Source organism: Varroa destructor, unplaced genomic scaffold, assembly GCF_002443255.2.
Source record: "Varroa destructor unplaced genomic scaffold, Vdes_3.0 BEIS01000001.1, whole genome shotgun sequence".
In the NCBI taxonomy this organism is placed as follows: Eukaryota; Metazoa; Arthropoda; class Arachnida; order Mesostigmata; family Varroidae; genus Varroa; species Varroa destructor.
Window position 1 is genome coordinate 68,236,202 of NW_019211454.1, and position 18,657 is coordinate 68,254,858.

Sequence of the window (18,657 nt, forward strand, 5' to 3'; positions counted from 1 at the left end):
CGGCGACGTCTAAACAAGACGCCGATAAAAGCGTTGCTGCTGCTATGGGGCACGTGGGGGTGACAAAAACGAAAGTGCTCTCTCTCTTCGTTATTCTTTAGTTTTTTTTGTTGCTTGCAAACATTCAGCTTTTGTCTACCGTCAAACCAAAACGGGCTTTCTTTGGTTAATCAACTCCTATTTGTAGGTGCCATCGCCACTCGAAAATTTGACTTCGAATTGGTGGTAGACAATATGAAGCACTAAACACTTCTTTTCAGTAACCAGGTTTACTATTATTGTAAACCGTATCAGCAAAGTTTGAACTGCAGACCGTCCTATATTGAATAGGTTCATTCGTGAATGCGTTGTACCTATTTTGACAGCATTCTTTAGACTACCCGCTGGCAGATCAGCTTCAAGAAGCAAAACTTGTGCGACGAATAAAAAAAAAGTATAGTAATTTGTGTTTTTAAATGTTTAGCTTAATTTCATATAGCAGTCAAGTGACCGAACTCACACACGAGAAATACTTCACAGTGGAAAAAAACAAGTTCTTTCCATTATTAAAGTCATTAGTTCATGCCAGTAACTAAAAAAAAAATACTGATCCATGTGATTCAGAACCTCTTTGCTGTTCATTCTGGTTCTATCGATGTGCACGAAAAGCACCTACCGTACTTTGTACTACGTCTGTGTCTTCCCGACCTTGATTTCGAATGCGGAAATGCTATACGTGTAATCTTTTGGAAACATCGATAGTTGTTTTAAGAATTTTCACTAGAGAAATCATTCGGACCCCAACCCCCCAGGATCTATGAAACATTATTAAATCGGAATGCTAGCCCACATATAAAAACAATTGAACTTCTGCCTAAGATCACACAGAGATGTAGATAAACAAAAGAGTCGTCTCCGGTAAGCACGTCGACGTAAACATGCAGATTAAAATGAACAATCGTTAGATTTCTCTTGAGATGTCGTCTAGCTCGATCAATTAAGCTAGCTACTAACGAACGACAGATTCATTATTCTAAATGGGTTTTTCAAGACGTTGGGCCGCAAGCGCTACTCAGGCAAAGACACTTCAATTGTATGATCTAAGGGTCGATTTGCATAGTTCCTATAATTTCAAATTCATCAAAAACCTGGAAGATCTCAATGTTTAGCGGTCTCGACACTCGAGCTGACTCGAGGTTGCTTGCTACATGATTACCTGCTACGTTATAGAATCAAGTAATCCGCTTGCCAGCAATGAGGACGACTGAAAGTGTATCTAGATGACATCACTTGGAGTCACTGTACGGTGTCACTGGTCGCCGATAGTTTGCCGATCATTAGTATAACAATTCGCTGTGACTTATTTTCTAAATCTATGTATATTCACGTATGTAGAATGGCCAACATATCGCATACGTGTATATGCATGCCCGATTGTTGGCAGAGTGGCCTTGACGGCGGGCAGGTAAATTTACCTAGATGCGAAGTTATACCGGGCAGGTCGCTGGCTTTACCTCGAAGATATTTGGTCTGCATCGGAAGAATCTTCTCTGACAGGCGTAACGTGCTTATCTCAAGTGGTCTTTAAGTGCTGTTAGGGTTTATAGCGGCCCTCGTCCATACACTGTTGTGTCTTGAATGTACCCGTCCTGGCGCATCAAATGTATGTCTGAATCATTTTACAAACCGGTGCAACGCTGTTATTAACAGGCGTTTATTAGGAGCTATTGGTAGCCATTTTTATGTGTCGGGTTTCTGGTAGTTAAATACATAAAAAAAAAACCTAAGTCGAATGTATTTTCTTTCTTTTACTTTACTAACGGATGTATTCCATAAACGTTACGGTAATGTTACTTGCTGAAATCCAGCTCCTCTCACCCGGATAGCTCGCTAACAACTTGAGAATAGGCACCTCGTTTTCCATGAGGGGTGAAAGGTACAGTTTTTCCCCAGCATTGATCCACAAAAGCATTGCGTACCATATATAAGGTTAGATGAAGACCTAAATTTGAGGTGTAACGGCTGCTAAAAACACTCGGTCTGGTTTTAGCTGTCTGGGTGAATCGATAGTTATTTGATAGATCATCAGTTATTTGCACAAATACAGCCATGTCACAGGGTTCATTTACGATATACGTGATCGTGATACGTATACGTAGAACATGTGTATTTAAGAAAACAAAACAAAGAACTGATGTGGAATGGTCACCCAGCCATTTCTCCAATTCATGGCTTCAGCCTTACGTGCTTCCGCCGATGTACCCATTGGTGAAGTCATGAGGGAATTCCGTTTCGATACTCTGGCTGCTACCTGTTTTCTTTAGGCGACAGTAACTCTATCAACAGACTTCTTCCATAATATTTCGGGGTCTCCTGACCGCTCAGAGTCTTGTTCGTTTAAAGGCCCATTCGCGCGCATTCTCGTACACACATATACACGTGAGATGCGCTAATGGGAGACCACGTTTACTGAACGGCCTCTCATCTTCCGTCGGATAACAAATGACTTCTCAGACCCACTCGAACATGCGGAACAAGGCTGGCGGAATTACTGGTCAAACAAACGATGCTACATTTCGTCTTTTGACCGATCGACTATTACGTGTGGCTTGTTTGATTGAATGTTATATGCTTGTGTGCGTACGCCCTGTGAAAGAGCTCTGGTAGAAAGTTAGAGCCCAGGTACGTGGCCTCAGTATCTATTTCTTGCTGTGGGCACCGTTCTTCCATTTCTTTCGTCTGCTGATTGTGCACTGTTGTTCTAGGTGTTGCACCGCGCGCAAGGAACACAGTCTTTGTTGTAAACAATTGCCTCTTTAATCTGAACTCATAACTGCCTACAGAATTTCACTGCATTGTCCTTCCTGTCTCATAACTTTTACCCGCTTAGTCCTTCAGTCAGTCAATCAAAAGGCTTCTGGGCCTGCCGTTGGCCAGTTGCCGGCAGTTGAGAGCTAAGAGTGTTGACGAAAAGCGACGGCGACGACAGGGGACGATTGTATCCGTTCAGATGGATGATGTTTTTAAAGGGTCGGCCACGAAACCCACACGCTGAGGATGTACACAATTTCTGTTTTCAGCTGAGTCTGCTCTAATGAACAGCCACAACAATGCTATACGACACACGCACACAAGATCCCAAAACTGTGCACGGCAGCGTTAATAATGGCAACATAATAAACGACGTTGTACTACACTGAGTTGCACTATGTGCCTATGATACGGCTGACAGTACATACGTTTTGTTATTTACGGTAAATGTTGCCCAATATTGTTGATGTTTAACTGTATCCCAGTCTGGACTCGTCTGTGAGGCCAATTCATAAATACGTAATTGAAGTTCGAAGTTTGATTTAAGGCTTGATTTGTGTGACGTGCAAAGTTAAAACGTACCGACGTTAAGTGAGTCTGTATTAGAATACCAGCGCTCAAGTTCAATTAAGCAATTTAATTCAAAATAATTAACAATTGTTATTACCTTGCGATGTGTAGCGATGATGATGATAATAGGAAAAAAAATATGTACATAAAAAAGTTACTTACGAACATCATTTTAATTTTAAATAAATTCTACACAAGTACTTGTTTGCCAAATTGCAATATTTTTAAAAGCGATCGTCAGTGATGTGTATGAACGCTCTGTTAAGTTGGTAGCATCCCAGGTTGTTACGACGTCTTTTCAGCGAATTCATAACAGGGGTAATAAGTAAAAAAAAAATCAGAGATAAAATATATTTTCGGCAAAATGACCATGGGTAGCGTTGCGTCCGCATCACTGCCAAAGAAGGATCAGTTATTTTCACAAGCGTGTAGTCGTCGTAAAAAGTATTTTAAGGGATTTCTTTTAATATCCGTAACTGTTAAATAACACTTGCTGTTAGTATAATAAATCACGCTGCCCTTTTGTAAATCCCTATTCTTCAAGCTGTCGTAAAAAAGAGCATAAAATCACCGCCTGGAAGGCAAGTTTCTACATCGCAATCCAGAGAAAGAAAAATTGCTAGAAAACATTGTTGCCAAGCGGTTAATTCCTCTTAAACTGAAATTAGAATCATTTTTATTATCCTTAACGCGTCCTAAAATACCTTTTAGGAAAATATCGAACCTGTACCAGCTCGACTGAAATCATATCCGTTTATGTAGGTCGTATCGCGGTCAAGTCGAAATAATTCGGATGACAAATAGGCTGTGTTTAACCACAAGCGTAAATGGTACCACTCTTTATTACACACAAGATGACGTTAGTGTTTTGAACACCCAACAAATTGTGTATGAGGGTAGAATAGCGATATCATTGGAGCATTCTCTGACGAACGTTATATGAAGCACGGCCAGTTACTATCCTACATAAAAATATTTAAACTCGAGTGACAACAGCAGCTCGATAGCTGTTAGTAAAGTTAACATTTTGTAAGTACACACCCTAAAGTTGCAAGCTATTAACTGTGAATATCTAGTAACTGTCGGAAACAATCACGAAGCTGGGTGAAGCCTAGCATTTAGGTTGCAGAACTTCACTCGTAAACATACATCTCAGTTGTTCGCTCATTCAAGTAAAATTTTTATTCAGAAAAAGCTAGAATGAGAAGATTAGTTTGCAATATGGATCCCGCAATATGGATATCCTAATTCGTTTTCGTGCTAAATATAAATATTACATAGAAGATTTTGCCGTTGATCCAAACAGACATCTGAAAGATTATGATTTTCACTAGAGTGTCACGGTTCTTAGAAAACACTTTAACTCCATTACCCGACTCACTTCAACAAGAACAACAACTACAGGGCCAAAATGTATCGAACATTTTTGGGCCAACCGCACAAATCAGGTTCTAGCTGTCCTTTACGCAGAAAAGCTCGCTAATTTCAATTCCTGTTTTATCTATAAATAAAACCTTATCATAGAAATACACCACAGTCTGATCTCGCTTTTGTTTAATTTCCCTAGTCATTGAAGAACTTCCTCCTTCCAGGTGTTTTTTTGGGCTTAAGCAAGAGGCAGACACTGCAAGGAGTCAAATGTGATGAATGCTGGAGTCAAGGATGTACGGGAATCGACTTGAAGAAAGGTCGATGCAAGAAGCCACTTGTGAGCTAATGAACAACTTAGAACTTTTTTTGCTAAAGTCTAGACGTATTTTAGCTGCAAACATTTCGCAATCTTCTTATAAATGTCCAATCTAGATTTTCTAGACTATTTCACGCCAGCCTTTCGTGCGACAGGGCTTGACGAGTCTGCATTTGCTCAAAATTCAAACACAATTCTTGCGCCACGCCTCTAATCATCTCATAAAATAATCAAAATTAATTTGCGAGACCTGCACCTTTTCTATGAGGTCCCTGAGAACGATTCGGTGGTTTTTTAAACATGTTGCTGCTCCGCTTTAACAGGTCTTTGTTCGTACTCGCTGTGACAGCCAACCAAACGTGAATTGTGTTCAAAGTTTAAGCGAGACCGTTTCTGCCTTTCTGTACTCTTGCCATCAATTTACGGTATGGTCCTCAGAAGCTTTTCACAGCATTGGCACCACATGTGAGCACCCGATTTCGCTTTCCACACACAGAAAGGCGCACCATTAGTATTCCATTTTTTTTTTTTTTTTCCATAGAACTAAGGTATAGTCGAAAGCCATACAGTTCAAAGCGCCTGCCAAGTATAAGGCACACATTTGAAAGTTCTAAAAGATTGCCCGTCAATAGCGTGTGGGCAGATTAGCCTGACGCCATAAGCCCGGTCATGTGTTTAACAGAAGTTGAGCTTGTTCTTCATATATTTTTACTCCAATAGCATTTGTAGGAAAATCATTCATCAGAAAGCTAATTTTCGATACCCCCTTTCAAGTAGTCAGGGGCCATATTGCCTTTACTGGGGGTATTTGCAAAATCCCGCTTTAGTAATGCGTACGCGGTTTTCCGATTGAAGGTGATTCAGCTCACTTCAATGAACATGATGTTACACATTATCCAACCAGTATCCAGTGCTATCCATTAAGCAGCCATGCACACAATCAACACTGAAACCTGTCAGCTAATACAGGAACGTGTTTGTTTTAGGTAAAAATTTGGCAAGACCCTTTAGCTATTTTTGTTAAATGTTGCTTAAACGGTTCGTGCAAGGTTCACTAAAGTTTGCCTGTTTTATAAGGCTAGCAGTGTCAAGAAATAGATTTTACGCCGGGAGACAGCCCATAGTTTTTTCCAGTGCGAGAGGCTTTAGTTTTTTCAATTCCCTAGTGTACAAAAGCATTAATTTACTGTAGATGTTATTTCAATTTTGAGCCGTTGACAGCGAGTCCGTTCCATCACATCATCGAAATTACTCGTCTTTTCGCCTTTTTACGATACGCCCAAATTGACACAAACTACCAGTTTAAGTGAATTTTTTTGGCCCAGTTCTTTTTGGGAAACACGCCCTAACCATTACTTGGGCGTTTCGGTTTGAATCCATTGATGATCCAAGAACTATTCAATGTTTGTGTTGAATTTCAAAATGTGCCTTCGTTGCGGCCGTTATTGCCGGAGTTATTAATTCCATGGTCAGCTATAACAAACGCATATATTGACATATAAGAAGATTCGAACGACTGAGCTAATTCGGTACCACAGCTGAACCGATGGGCTCTTTGACACAACGTACCATCTGTACTGCTTACGGCTTGTATTTCACGAATAGTAGGTGTTGACTGTAGAATAAATTTATAATATACGACCAAAAATGAAACATGAACACCTATGTATCTTGTATTAAATTTATGAGTTTCTCGTTCTGCCATTCATTTGCAGAGTTAAAAAATTATACTCATGTTAGATAAATTTGATCGCTCCGATACCGTTTACAGCTATCAGAATGCGGAGTTTATAACCGTAAAATTGGAATCATACGATTACATACCTTTGCAGATCGCCAATAGTGGATCACACGCAAGTCCGAAATCAGCTTCGCAATGGAGATTTTCCCCACAAGATTGTCCTGAAAGCCGTGTGCAGGTAGCGCCGGAGCATGTCTTGCAGTGCTTGTTAGCGTTTGAGAACATTTTCCTGGTAGGACAAACCGAGTTGTCCGGAACTCCGGACGAGTCACAAGCGCATTGTATGTCTTGGGAGGTTTGAACGGCTGTTGTCGCCAGTAGCAGGAAACTGGTAACAATGATCGATTTCATGGCAGCAGTAAGGACATTGACGCCTATTCTAATTAATTGCATGCACGGGAGTGTATTCCCGGGTGATTGTCGCTTCAAACACACAGCGAATCAATTGTCTTTTAGCTACGAGTAAAAGAGTATGTTTTTTAGTGGTCTGATAGTCTCTAAACGAATTATCTGCCCTCGTTCAACCTGTACTATTCTCGGCCCAAGGCTGACTTTATTAGAACCATGACCGCTTGTTGGTCAACAATAGTACGCGTTGCCTGTTTCTTCAAAAATACTTCCGTCGCGCACCGACAGGCTCTGACAACAGTTCGAATCATCATATGACTAACTATCAGATAGATGCACAACAAATCGCTTGCTACACGACGCTTATCGTAAGGCCAGACGGTCGTTTCGTCACTCACTGATAAGGCCGATTTGAGGGTCTTTCAGGCAGTCGTCAGAAGCGCAAGACACGACGCTATAGTCATTACTACTACTCGCATGAGTAAATAATAGTTACAATTGTAAAAGCTTATTGGTACGTATGCATCATTTTTCACTTTCGCTGATACTCGTTTTGTTCCTCAGTCGATTTCATCGCAAGCAGCAGCTCATCAATAGAGTGCACTAAAAGTATTTTACCCAACAGTTCGCTGGGCTGCAACAATTGCACACTTTGACAAATAACAGATACGTATGGATGCCGAACACACGAGACGAGTAACGCGCAATTATTGCAGTAGTGATTGTAGTGCCACTCTACTTGGGGATAGATATAGAAAGAAAGAAGGCAAGGGACCTACTGTACTATGGACGGGTGCGTCGTTTAATCAGTGCTTTTTAAGCTGTTACAGTCTGCCGCCGACTTCGGCCTGGACGCAGGCCTCTTGGACATTCAAGTGTTGACATCTTGAAGTGACGACACACGATGGGCAAAATCCCTTCGAGATAACACCTTGCCGCCTAAGACTGTAGCGAGGTTTCCGGTACGAAGATTACGGTTTACTTCACGTAACGAAATGAGCTTCTATGCCCTTTTTTTTTAACACTTTAACTTGCTTTCGCGTTTTCCGTCAGAAGGACACATTGACAAATCGCCTTCTTCCCGGTCCGAGTTGGCTTGATGTATTAAGAATCAATGCACAGAAGTAACAGGACACGTCTTCCCGGACAGCAGATTTCTTTTTGTCCGCGTTCGGTTGTTTTAGTGCTGACCGACACGTCAAAAAGATCACCTGAGCATGTGTGAAGTAAGACCGCCATGGAGAGGGCAGCTCATCGGAGAGGGCTTGACTGCATACTTACTGAGAAAGGGCCGTCAACCGGCCAGCTAGTAGTGGTGGCGGCCTAGACGTAGCGGGCAACAGGCGTCCCTTGCGTACATAGTTCAAAACTGGAGACGACGTAGAAGCGCACTCTTACTTGTTTAGCGGACACATATTCAATTTGTTTTCCATCCGATCGACGCATTTGGGCTAAAACAGCCCCTTACTGTGATCCGGTCTAGCTTATTTTTCGTGGGCCGCTAGGGTTTCCTTCTGGGAAGATGGAGCCGATTAGCCCGGTGTTTTTTTCCCTAAAGGAAAATTTACTCCTTTCTACAAAGCGTAATGTGCATTTAGTTGATCGTAAACCGACGGGAGAAACTTCCTTGTCATTATCCAAGGTTGAAATCAACGCCGCCGCTAGCGCTTACAGGCCAGCGCGGTCAGCAGTTTCATCTGCGCTAGTACACCATCAGTATGAAAATTGCCCCTCGTGAATCAGTGTACTCAAGCTATGTTGCATCATAAACTGTGTTTGAACTACGCTGTGGAAAAAGCCGTTAGGTTATAGTTATTAGAAAACAGCTGGCCGCTGTTTGACGTTATCTCTGTTGTAAATATGATCAGCCTTTTACTTCTACACGGGTGAAATGTGTTTAACAGCAGAGCAGGTCCTTGGCGAAACGCACGGGTGGCGCTCTAGTATACGTAATATGGTTGATTGCTGCAGGCTTTATCGAATAGTGGCATACGTTAGCTAGGTCTGTCAAAAAGCATAGGTAGACTGTTGACAGACGATTACGTGCCGTCGTGGCAATATTCGTAGTGATTCTAGTATTATCTATATGATACTTAATTATATTGCCTACGGGTGTTTAGACCGAATGGGAAGAAAATACTGCCAACTCTAGGCGATAGAAGTGACGCTAGACAGCCTGTCTCAGTCCATCAAGTCGGAAGTGTTTGGGAATGGCGCAGCTTGTGCAAATGCTACTACACGCAGAGAATATAGCTATACTATTCAAAGTAAATACATCGAGCATTGTCTGAACTCTGGAAAAAATTGCTCTATTTTAATAATCACAAATTCTATTTGTTGTCATCTTCGATGAACTATCTTCTTCATTGAAAATATCAATGGCTTTCAGGGTCCATTCAACCCGAAATAAAGCGCAAGGTTTTTTATATTGGCGAGCCACTTTGCAAATAAGCGACTTGTGACACAGAAATATTTACACAAGGACAGTCAATACCGAACAATCTTTATAGCGGCCGTGAATGAGTAGAAAAGATTTGCTCGCCATGTCTTCACGCATTATCATATCTCTAATTCAGTGCGTGAGTTTACACTGTGAATCTCCCCTTACTTTATGCAAAATGCATCATAACTGACAACGATACACCTTGCCGAGGCCGTTGACTATGGTTTAAGCGACATCTAGTGGTGGTTCAGAAATTGTTCGTTCTGTCAGAACTGTCCACTGACCGATTCTGAACCCAGATTGTATTCGAAACGTTTCTGGGTCAACCACGCGGTTTCACAATCGCCATTTAGTACTGAGCAAAATATTGCATTATCGCAAACGTCATTGAAAACTGTTTTTTTTTTTCTTAGAAACTTCTTGGTGAAGGCGACGTACCTTGACGGCACTACGGATTTGCATGCCTTAAATAGATTCTTTCAATTTCGCATAAGACTGTGGACTACACCATCACGTGCTAGCTATAATTGTATATTCACAACGATCAAGTCTTTCATATAATTACTAATCGGTTAATTAGAATATCTCATACCTTAGGTAATACTACGATGGCTTAAACTGCCTGTTTTTAAAAAAAAAAAAAAAAAAAAAGTATAACAAAACCTGCACAAACGTTTTCAGGAATAGCGAACTCACGGAAACGGGCGTGACGCGATCACAGGTATTTAGTTAGTTCGCGATTATGATAGGCGGCCTCAGTTAAACGAGATTAAGATGAGATTTTTCTGCGAATGCAGAAGAAATTATAACAGCATGGTATCGTCATTAAGGAGTAACTGTTTTGCCAATAAATGTTTGAGAAGTAAAGGCTACAACGATTTACTCGTGTTCCGCTTGGTATTCACTGTCTTATTTCTCTTATGCCTGACTATGACTATCAATACGTATACAACAGATCTACTAAGCTAGAAAAGCGTTTCATCGATGGACAAAAATCGATGCTTTTTTAAAGTCTCATGATATTGGTGGACATGACGGTTAAGATACTATCATGATAGGATGATTCCACTTTTCATCTGGATGCGGCCAATCGCGTTGTATAGGTACTATATAAGTTAATATCTCATAGTAAAAGCGAAACGAGCGAACACTAGGCCAACGGTCTACTGTTTTGCAACATCATCCATTAAAATAAGAATTTCTATAAATGATTATTTATTGTCTAATGTCAATAGAAGTACTGACTACCGTTCAGGCTTTCTTAAGGCGAGCTTAAGTATTGAACGCAATTTTTCTAATTTTACATCATAATTCAGGTTCAACCTAACGGAACTGTTTTGGCTAATGAAGCGCTCCGCGAGACAGCTGTTCTTGTCGACTTTTATAAGTCAACTTCACAAACTATAGGGGTCCTCAGCCTTCCGCAAGGCTAGTGCATCGCCGATTATCGTAGAAGTATTTATGATGTGACCTTTGATAAAGGCTTGGTCTGCAGGACCATCTATTTTTAGCTAGAAGAAACAAATACGATGCCGGGTGAGCTTCAATCCCTCCAATAGCTTATTATGGACCTTTTGTGAGATTAAGTATTAACTAGGCAAACGATATGTCGGTTCACTTCTGCACTCATGAATCGCTGCCAGCACGGTGCCGCAGCTGGTTGGAAAAAAGATAAGTAGATAAACGTCTTTGTGTTTGGTTCAGGTCGGTCGATATCAAGCATACGATTGATAACGTGGGTGCGAAAGTAAGTCATGGACAAATGCCTTTGTGGCTGACAGTTTTGCGGCGTCTGCGCTGGTGTTTAATTTTCTGTTGGTGGAAACCCCCAGTTGATTAAACACTCTACATGGCGCAACTTTGGACCAGGCGTAGCTATAACAGGTAGAACGGAGGGAGTTGGAACGAGTATGACCGTATGAAAATTATGGGCTCTGACTATTAGAGATTGTTTAGATTCGAGATTTGAAAAGCCCACCGTCATTTTATTGTCCCGTCAACGTTCCTCGGCGGTAGACGGCTACAGCTCAATTATAGATTACGGCAAAAAATGTGCCACTATCGTACGCTGCTTCGTCATAAAGCTCTTGGCTCTCGGAAGACGTATGTAGAATATTTTTCTGATTAAAGTAGAGTTATTTAAAGGAGTCTCGAGGCTCACTGCAACAGTGTGACTCACCAACATCTTGGTCACATGACTGCCTGCCCATTTTAAGACAATATTGGTTTATTCGAACTCCTTATAAACCGATTATTTAAAAATTAAATTCGAAGTAGTTAAAACTTCTCGCCATTTTGGACACCATCTTACGAAGCAGTCGATTAATCCGAATCTCGTTTCAGCAGAAACGATTGGGGTCTAGCCGATCGCCACGCCGCTACCGTTCAACTAAGGGGAGCTGTTATACGCGATAGGACAGTTAAAAACGGACAGCGAAGGCTCAAAGCGTTGCCTACTCATTTGATGGTAAACAACGATTACCGTTTTTCATGAAATTCCGATCCATAAAAACTGTGTTACTTGCAAACAACACATTATGGTATATCATTATAATTATCCGCTGCTCATTATTGTACTGTAACACTTATCTTCACGAGTGTTTTTTTTGCGGGAAAGCTTCATGCAGCTACTGGTTTTATGCTCGATCTATATAGGGATTGAACAATGCCAAATCTGTCGTTTTCTGGTAAATATTTGTTTGCTTAAAAGAATCACTGTAGTCGAGATCACGTTCGTACTATTTGATAATTAGAATAATTAAATATTTAAGTTATTGTTATCATTTTGATTATTAGTGGTGATTAAACGTTGCTTTGCATGGCTGGATCCGAGCACAAAATGCAGCAAATGTAAACTTAGCTCAAGTCGATGCCACATGCCAGCTCCATATACCTTTAACATTTGTAGGGTAACTCAGTATTATTTCGAAAATGTGTTTCGAGGTAAGGATAGGGCATAAAATAAAAAATACTCACAGTTACGTCAGGATAGTCTTACTTTCCTGTCATAATGGTATCGTTAAACCACAGTAAATAGGTGAAGTTAAGCTATCAGCGTACTGGGTAGATCGATATATAGTTGTCAACTGGGCCATCAGAGAGGAGGTAAATAAGCTGCCCGTCAGACAGTAATTAAGATGACTTGTGTGATAAATTATTAGCACTTCGATACATTGTCCGGCGTCCAGGAACGCTTCACCGTTAACGCTCACATGGGAAAGTTTGAACTCTTGGCCAAGACGTCGTTGCGGAAGCGTACCGCAAGAGATTTTCGGTCAAATGCTTCTGCCTGGTTCAAGCGCGTGCTACTTTTCCTTTGTAAACGGACGATAAAAACAGTTGACGTTTGACTCGAATGATTTGCGTTATGGTTAGCAAACAAGGCTCGCCGTCCACAGTTAAAGAACTTGGGATGATAATAGAATAAAAAAACTTCGTGTCAATATGATGACGATCGCCAAGAGTTGCGACGACAAATGGCTGATCGGATTCGAAATACAAGTTACATCTAATGGATAAGCGTACGTAGTAGAGTAAATCTAGCCGAAAGGCAAAACAACACTGATTCAAAAGCCTACCCACTTTCTTACAACATACTAGTCTGCGAGGCAGAAGGATGCTTCTCAGGAAGTTACTATAGGAGCAGGATAAATTATTACCTGTTTTCGATGAGGCCACATCGAGATCAAAATCTGCTCAGGTAGATTTGGGCCATAGCGTGATTAGAGGGCAACGCAGTAGTTAATGCACTCTCATTTATCTCCTTTACTCTGCCAAGGGTCCTGTAAAGTGACTGGCGTGTTTAGAGCACAGTCTTTACTGGAATTGTTGATTCCATTATTAGTAACGGCCCGTCATGCAACCGACGACACCGCTGTCTCTTACCGGACACCTCGTGCTCATTGCTTCCCGATGAGCACAAAGTAGGCCAGCACTTGTCAACGAACGAAGAATTAGAATAGGCGGTTTATCTGAGGCGCGATCCAGTTAGGATGATTGACATTTCGCTAAAAGTGAGTCCACTTATTCGTATAGGTAACACGCCTACTGCCGTCACGTAATTCTTGCTCTGTTGACTGACGTGTCGAAGCTCATATAGCTATGTCATACTCTCTAACTATCCTGGAATCTCACTAAAATGCTCTGCGCACTATTTTCCAGCGTCTGTTGACAGAAAAAATCACCTGATCGGAAAGTATCATTTATCTAAAGCGATCATTCTAGCATATCTAAAGCACCTATTTAACACATAGCGTTCTGCTACCGAAATCAAATGAACGTATTTTTAGGTGGTGTTTGGCACGTTTGGTTGTTTTAGGCCGATTCCTAGGGCATGGCTTTTACGGTGGTGCATCGTTATGGGAATTGCCAGTATAGATTCTTAGTAAGTAAAATAGTAGACAATAATTATCGTACGATACAATTGTTATCGCTTGTTGAGCTAACTTTCAAAGATCATGAAATAGTATCGGCACCGCAAAGCCCACGTGGTATACTCATTCAAACGCCATTTACTCCAACGTATTTTAAAATTTTCCGCAAGTTCGTGAAGCATAGGTGCACAAAAACCTATCCATAGAATTTTCACTGCCTGCGTGTGTCCTCACCACAGCCAGTGCGTGACCTTGATAACTAAATCAATTAAAGAGATGCGCCTATCGATAGCCATATTCTAGCGTTTGCACTATACAGTTACTTCCCGTATTTTTACATAGTGCCACGCCAAGCTAGCAATCCCAAATAGGACCAAGCCTTACGGTAAACTGCTAAAGAAGTTCCGCTGTAACGTTTGCACAATCGAACTGAGTCACTTTGACAGTGACTTATGAGTATTAGTTGAAGTCTCGCATAGTTCTGCAGTGTCAAATTGTGACGCATATTTTTCGAGTAAACGTTTACGTCTAACGGGCTGAAGGATTTACGGATAATGAGCTAATATTTGACCATAATCATTCTACTGCCTAAGGTGCCTTGAACGACGCAGAATCCCTGCAGTGTACCCCATTGCTCTGAGCACATCCTTTAGCAGCGGAAAAAAGAAAAGAGACAAAAAAAATCTGTTGAGTAGCAGTTCTCAGAGTAATCGACGTTCCTCGGTGTGATCGCAACAGTGTGCGGACCTAACAGGCTTAAAATGATTTAAATTATCGTTAAATATCTGTTGTTAGCCTGAATCCTATCCCCGTAAGTCCAAGGCCGAAGCGACTGGCGTAACCAACGACGACGACGACGACGACGACGACTCATACATTGCGTAACCCATCGAATTCCTATCTTCTGACGCGCATAGTTACTTTGGAGTGGATCGCGTCAGCACAACAATGCGTCTATTGGACGGCTAGAGAAACACCGATTAACGCTTTCGTTTCTCGTACTATTCATCCGATAAAAGCAGGGCGCCTATAGACTACAGACACATGAAGATTCCTCGGCATATATGTCAAAACCAGCTCATGATACGATAGATATAAACAATCGTAAAGCAGCGAAGTGAAGTTATGTTTATGATTATTTATAACCTCATTCTTTTTCCTGTATCATAATGTTTTGACAATCTCATTTTTTAGATTTCAATCTATTTTTTTATACTCAGTCTGCTGTAGAAGAAAAATGAACATAGTAGATGCATGCGTATGCAATGTTGTAAGTAGGAACGTGAATTTCAAAGCTTATATAATCTTAGGCTCTTTCATGTTTGAAACGTTGTGATCGTATGTGTATTACAAATCTCAATCGTAAGGGTTTACTGCAGTGACATACTCGGGAGCATTCGAATATACGAACCGCCATACAAGACTTCAATGAGACTGCAGCCAGCGCTGCAGTCTTATGGAAGATAAAGAAAAACAAAGTTCTTATAAATAAACGCAGCCCCGCTAAACCTCATTTATTTTTGAATACATAGTACTTCTATGGTAAGATGGGAAAAACTGCCTTCCATCTTTTTGCTACGCGTAGTACGCTTCAAACAGCCAAACGATTGTATTTCTATTTAGAAGCAAAAAAAATTTTTAAAAAGAAAAGGCTAAGCTGAGAGAGTGTTGCAAGCAATTGGATTTATTTAGCTTGTTTAGATCAACTGATATTGATTTAGGATTTCAGCATTTTGCAAAACTGAACCACCGAGATTGGGTCGGACGACACTCTAAATATGATATCCTGATGACGATGGATAAGCGTATTGATCCTCCTGACTTTTCTGCGGTAAAATAAACTATCGTTTGTTCCCAAAATGCTTTTTGTGTGATTCTAATCATCGCTCGTTCTACCGTTCATCTTTTATCCCCTTGTGCGATTTAAATAGAGATCGCATGTTTTATGTTTTTCAAATCTCTTTGCGTTTCAGACAGTTGTTAGTTGATTCTTTGTTGCTATACTTGCCCAATGACAATCGTCACACAGCTTAAGTGGCTCAATGAGTTCAAGGCGAAACCACGAATCTGTTCTACCTAGTTTGCTAAAGGAGCCAGATGCAAAAGTGGCGTTTGGTAGAGGACACAAAAATAACTAGGAAAGAGTTACGTAAGATACAATACGCGATGTTTCTCGATCAGCGTACGTATGCTTGCGATGGTATAAATGAGATTTATTTAGGCCACAGCTTGTTCCTGTATAGCGACAGAAGTATTGAACGCATTTTGGTACGTGCCGTAACGCTTGCCGCACGTGACCAACGTCAGTGTTGCTAAGTCTGCCGTAAATCCACGGCTATTAACGTCATCCATTGCAATCTATCGACCTTCTAACTGCAGAATCTTTTCAATGGGAGCAGACGTGGAAATACATACGCTTGACGCGGTGGGCTTCGAGCTTCGGCGACCTGTATGCTTAGATACAGCGGAAATATACGCTGGCGCTTAGCGCCCAGCGATTCGCATGTTTGTGTGTCCACTCGTCTTGCTGGACTGGCGGGGCATGATCGGCGGTCTGCTCCTTTGAGTCCAAACAACTTGGATCCAGTTACCAAACCATATCCAAAGACATCGGCTTTTTAGCAGTGTTTAGTCTAGAGGAGGCTTTTCTTGTTACGTTTTTCCCACATCCACCGTTTAATGTCTCTTAAAACTTATGCCGGCACTATCAGCAGCCTCGCATCCGCAACGTCTCACGATAGAGCATCGAATCTAGTTGCTGCTCACGTTGAGACGTCTGGCACACGGAGTCTTGACCTACTGGGCACGCCGATGACTCGCCCTGTCAAGCGTCCAGTTCCAGCTGCACACCGCTGCATCCGATAGCCGCGCGAAAGCTTGTAAGGACCAAGGAGGGTGGCGACGCTGTTGTACAGTGATTCACAAAGTCCTTACGCTGGCACAAATCCTTGACATCTTGAATTTAAACAACAACCCGACGCGTTTTAATTAAAGCCCTTTACGATGTGTGAATGCGTACATGAGCTCGCCAGCCCTATGGACACGTCCGTAGTATTCTGCCGTTCTAGGTAGTGCTTGCCTTGAGTAGAGGGGCCTCATGTCCTTGCGCTGCCCGCTTCACACTTGTGGGCCTAACGGATAGCAGGTTTGACAAACCTGAGCAGGTGCTAGCGCAACAAACCGTAAACATCGAAAGCTGTTTCCAACGTCCCAATCTGTTGCTCAGAATGGTAAATGCGGTAGTAGTCAAGAGTTCTGCAGGCTGGCTGATCACTTGAAGGATTTCTAGTAACGACGCATCAGAATCCGCAGAAGTTTGCCTTATTCGAACCGCAACTTGTTCTTGGTTAGCGATAGCAAGGAGAATACCTGGGACCAAATATATTATTGGTACGCGTTGTTACAATGTACTAGTAATGACGCCCAAGACAAAAGTCCGCTATTAATTGAGCGTGCCACTTACTTGCCGTTTGCCCTTATATCAAAACTGAACCTGGACCGCTACGGCAATTGCTGTCGTAGATAATCAATGAGAAGAGCAATTTGTCGTACGAAGCTTTACTAATTACGTCATCATCTAAGAATCCGGCATTTTTTGTTTACTTTATACTATTCGTAGCAACGGTACTTGAAGATATATGGTTGTCAAAAAAAGTAATTAGATGACTTTAAAGTGACATATCTCCCACAGCCGAAGTCGCGTGAAGCTCTTATCGATGGTATGTTGAAGGCCGAGATTTGCCAGTAGTATACGCACTAAAATTGCTAAGATGCTTTGATTCAGACTCAAGGCAGTACGCTTCAAAGATAAGCGATATTTTTGCAAAAAAATCATTACACTTTGCAGTTTGTTACTAACACTGCTCAAAGTTATTAAAAAAAAAAAATATTCTGTGTATAATCAAGATGTCTTATCAGAAGAAGCAACCAAGGATGGTTCTGTCGCTTCCGTTTTAAAAATTTCGATGTGAAAGATTCTGATCGTAGTAGCTGATCAATTGCGCAAAAAATTAATTAAATTATAATAATTTATATAAATTATTATAAAGACCCACTCGTGAGTAGGCACCGTATCACCAGGCAACTAAATACTTACCATTAAACTGCTCTGAGCCACACGAATAAATGATTGACTAGACACAAATTGACGCAAACCGGTGTAAACCTCACGACGATACCGCGTGAGTAAAACTGTGAACAAAGAGGTTGTCTTCCACCATGCGGATGTCAAGCCACATACGTTTTCAATTGCTTGACAAATATCGAGAGAACCTAGATAGGATCTTGAACCATCAGATTACTATCTATTTCACTATCTGCAGAACATGGATGGTAAACATTTCGCTTCAATGGAGATTGCTTACCATAATTCTTCGTTGGAAACTACAGAGCTTCAACGGCGATGGGCGCATTGTGTTAGCACGGCAAAAATGGCGTGGCGCTATCATACCTAAACCAGTACTATTTGATAATTTAAAAAGGGATTTACTTTCGTTTCAGCTTTAAAATGGCTGGCTATAATATATATCTATATATAGATAACCCAACGTATCATGTATTAGAAATGTATTTCGTGAAAGCAGTCTTGTCATAGTAAATCAGTTCGATTAGCACTGATAGGTAACGGATAAGAAAGGACCGAAACAACAACCGTTGCCGTACATATTCAGTTGTCGACGAACTGATAACTAGGCATATTGGAAAG

The 18,657-nt window shown here is 41.3% G+C and overlaps 1 protein-coding gene and 1 long non-coding RNA gene across 4 annotated transcripts in view; both read right to left on the reverse strand.

Annotated features, from left to right (window-relative positions):
- sas (stranded at second transmembrane protein) overlaps positions 1-8,348 on the reverse strand; it is a 57,111-nt gene extending 48,763 nt beyond the window's left edge. The window contains exon 1 of one of the 3 annotated variants that reach the window (XM_022803480.2): positions 6,872-8,348. In XM_022803480.2, the coding sequence (XP_022659215.1) occupies positions 6,872-7,181 (310 nt within the window). In that variant the 5' untranslated portion in view covers positions 7,182-8,348. The remainder of the gene's footprint in view (positions 1-6,871) is intronic. The other 2 variants (XM_022803453.2, XM_022803472.2) reach the window with 2 other exon arrangements.
- Positions 8,349-15,610: 7,262 nt separating this feature from the next.
- Positions 15,611-18,169, reverse strand: LOC147759015 (uncharacterized). Its single transcript, XR_015318352.1, has 2 exons — positions 18,049-18,169; positions 15,611-17,321 (listed from the first exon to the last, which is right to left on the reverse strand). It is a non-coding gene; the product is annotated as an uncharacterized LOC147759015 (long non-coding RNA).
- Positions 18,170-18,657: the final 488 nt, after the last annotated feature.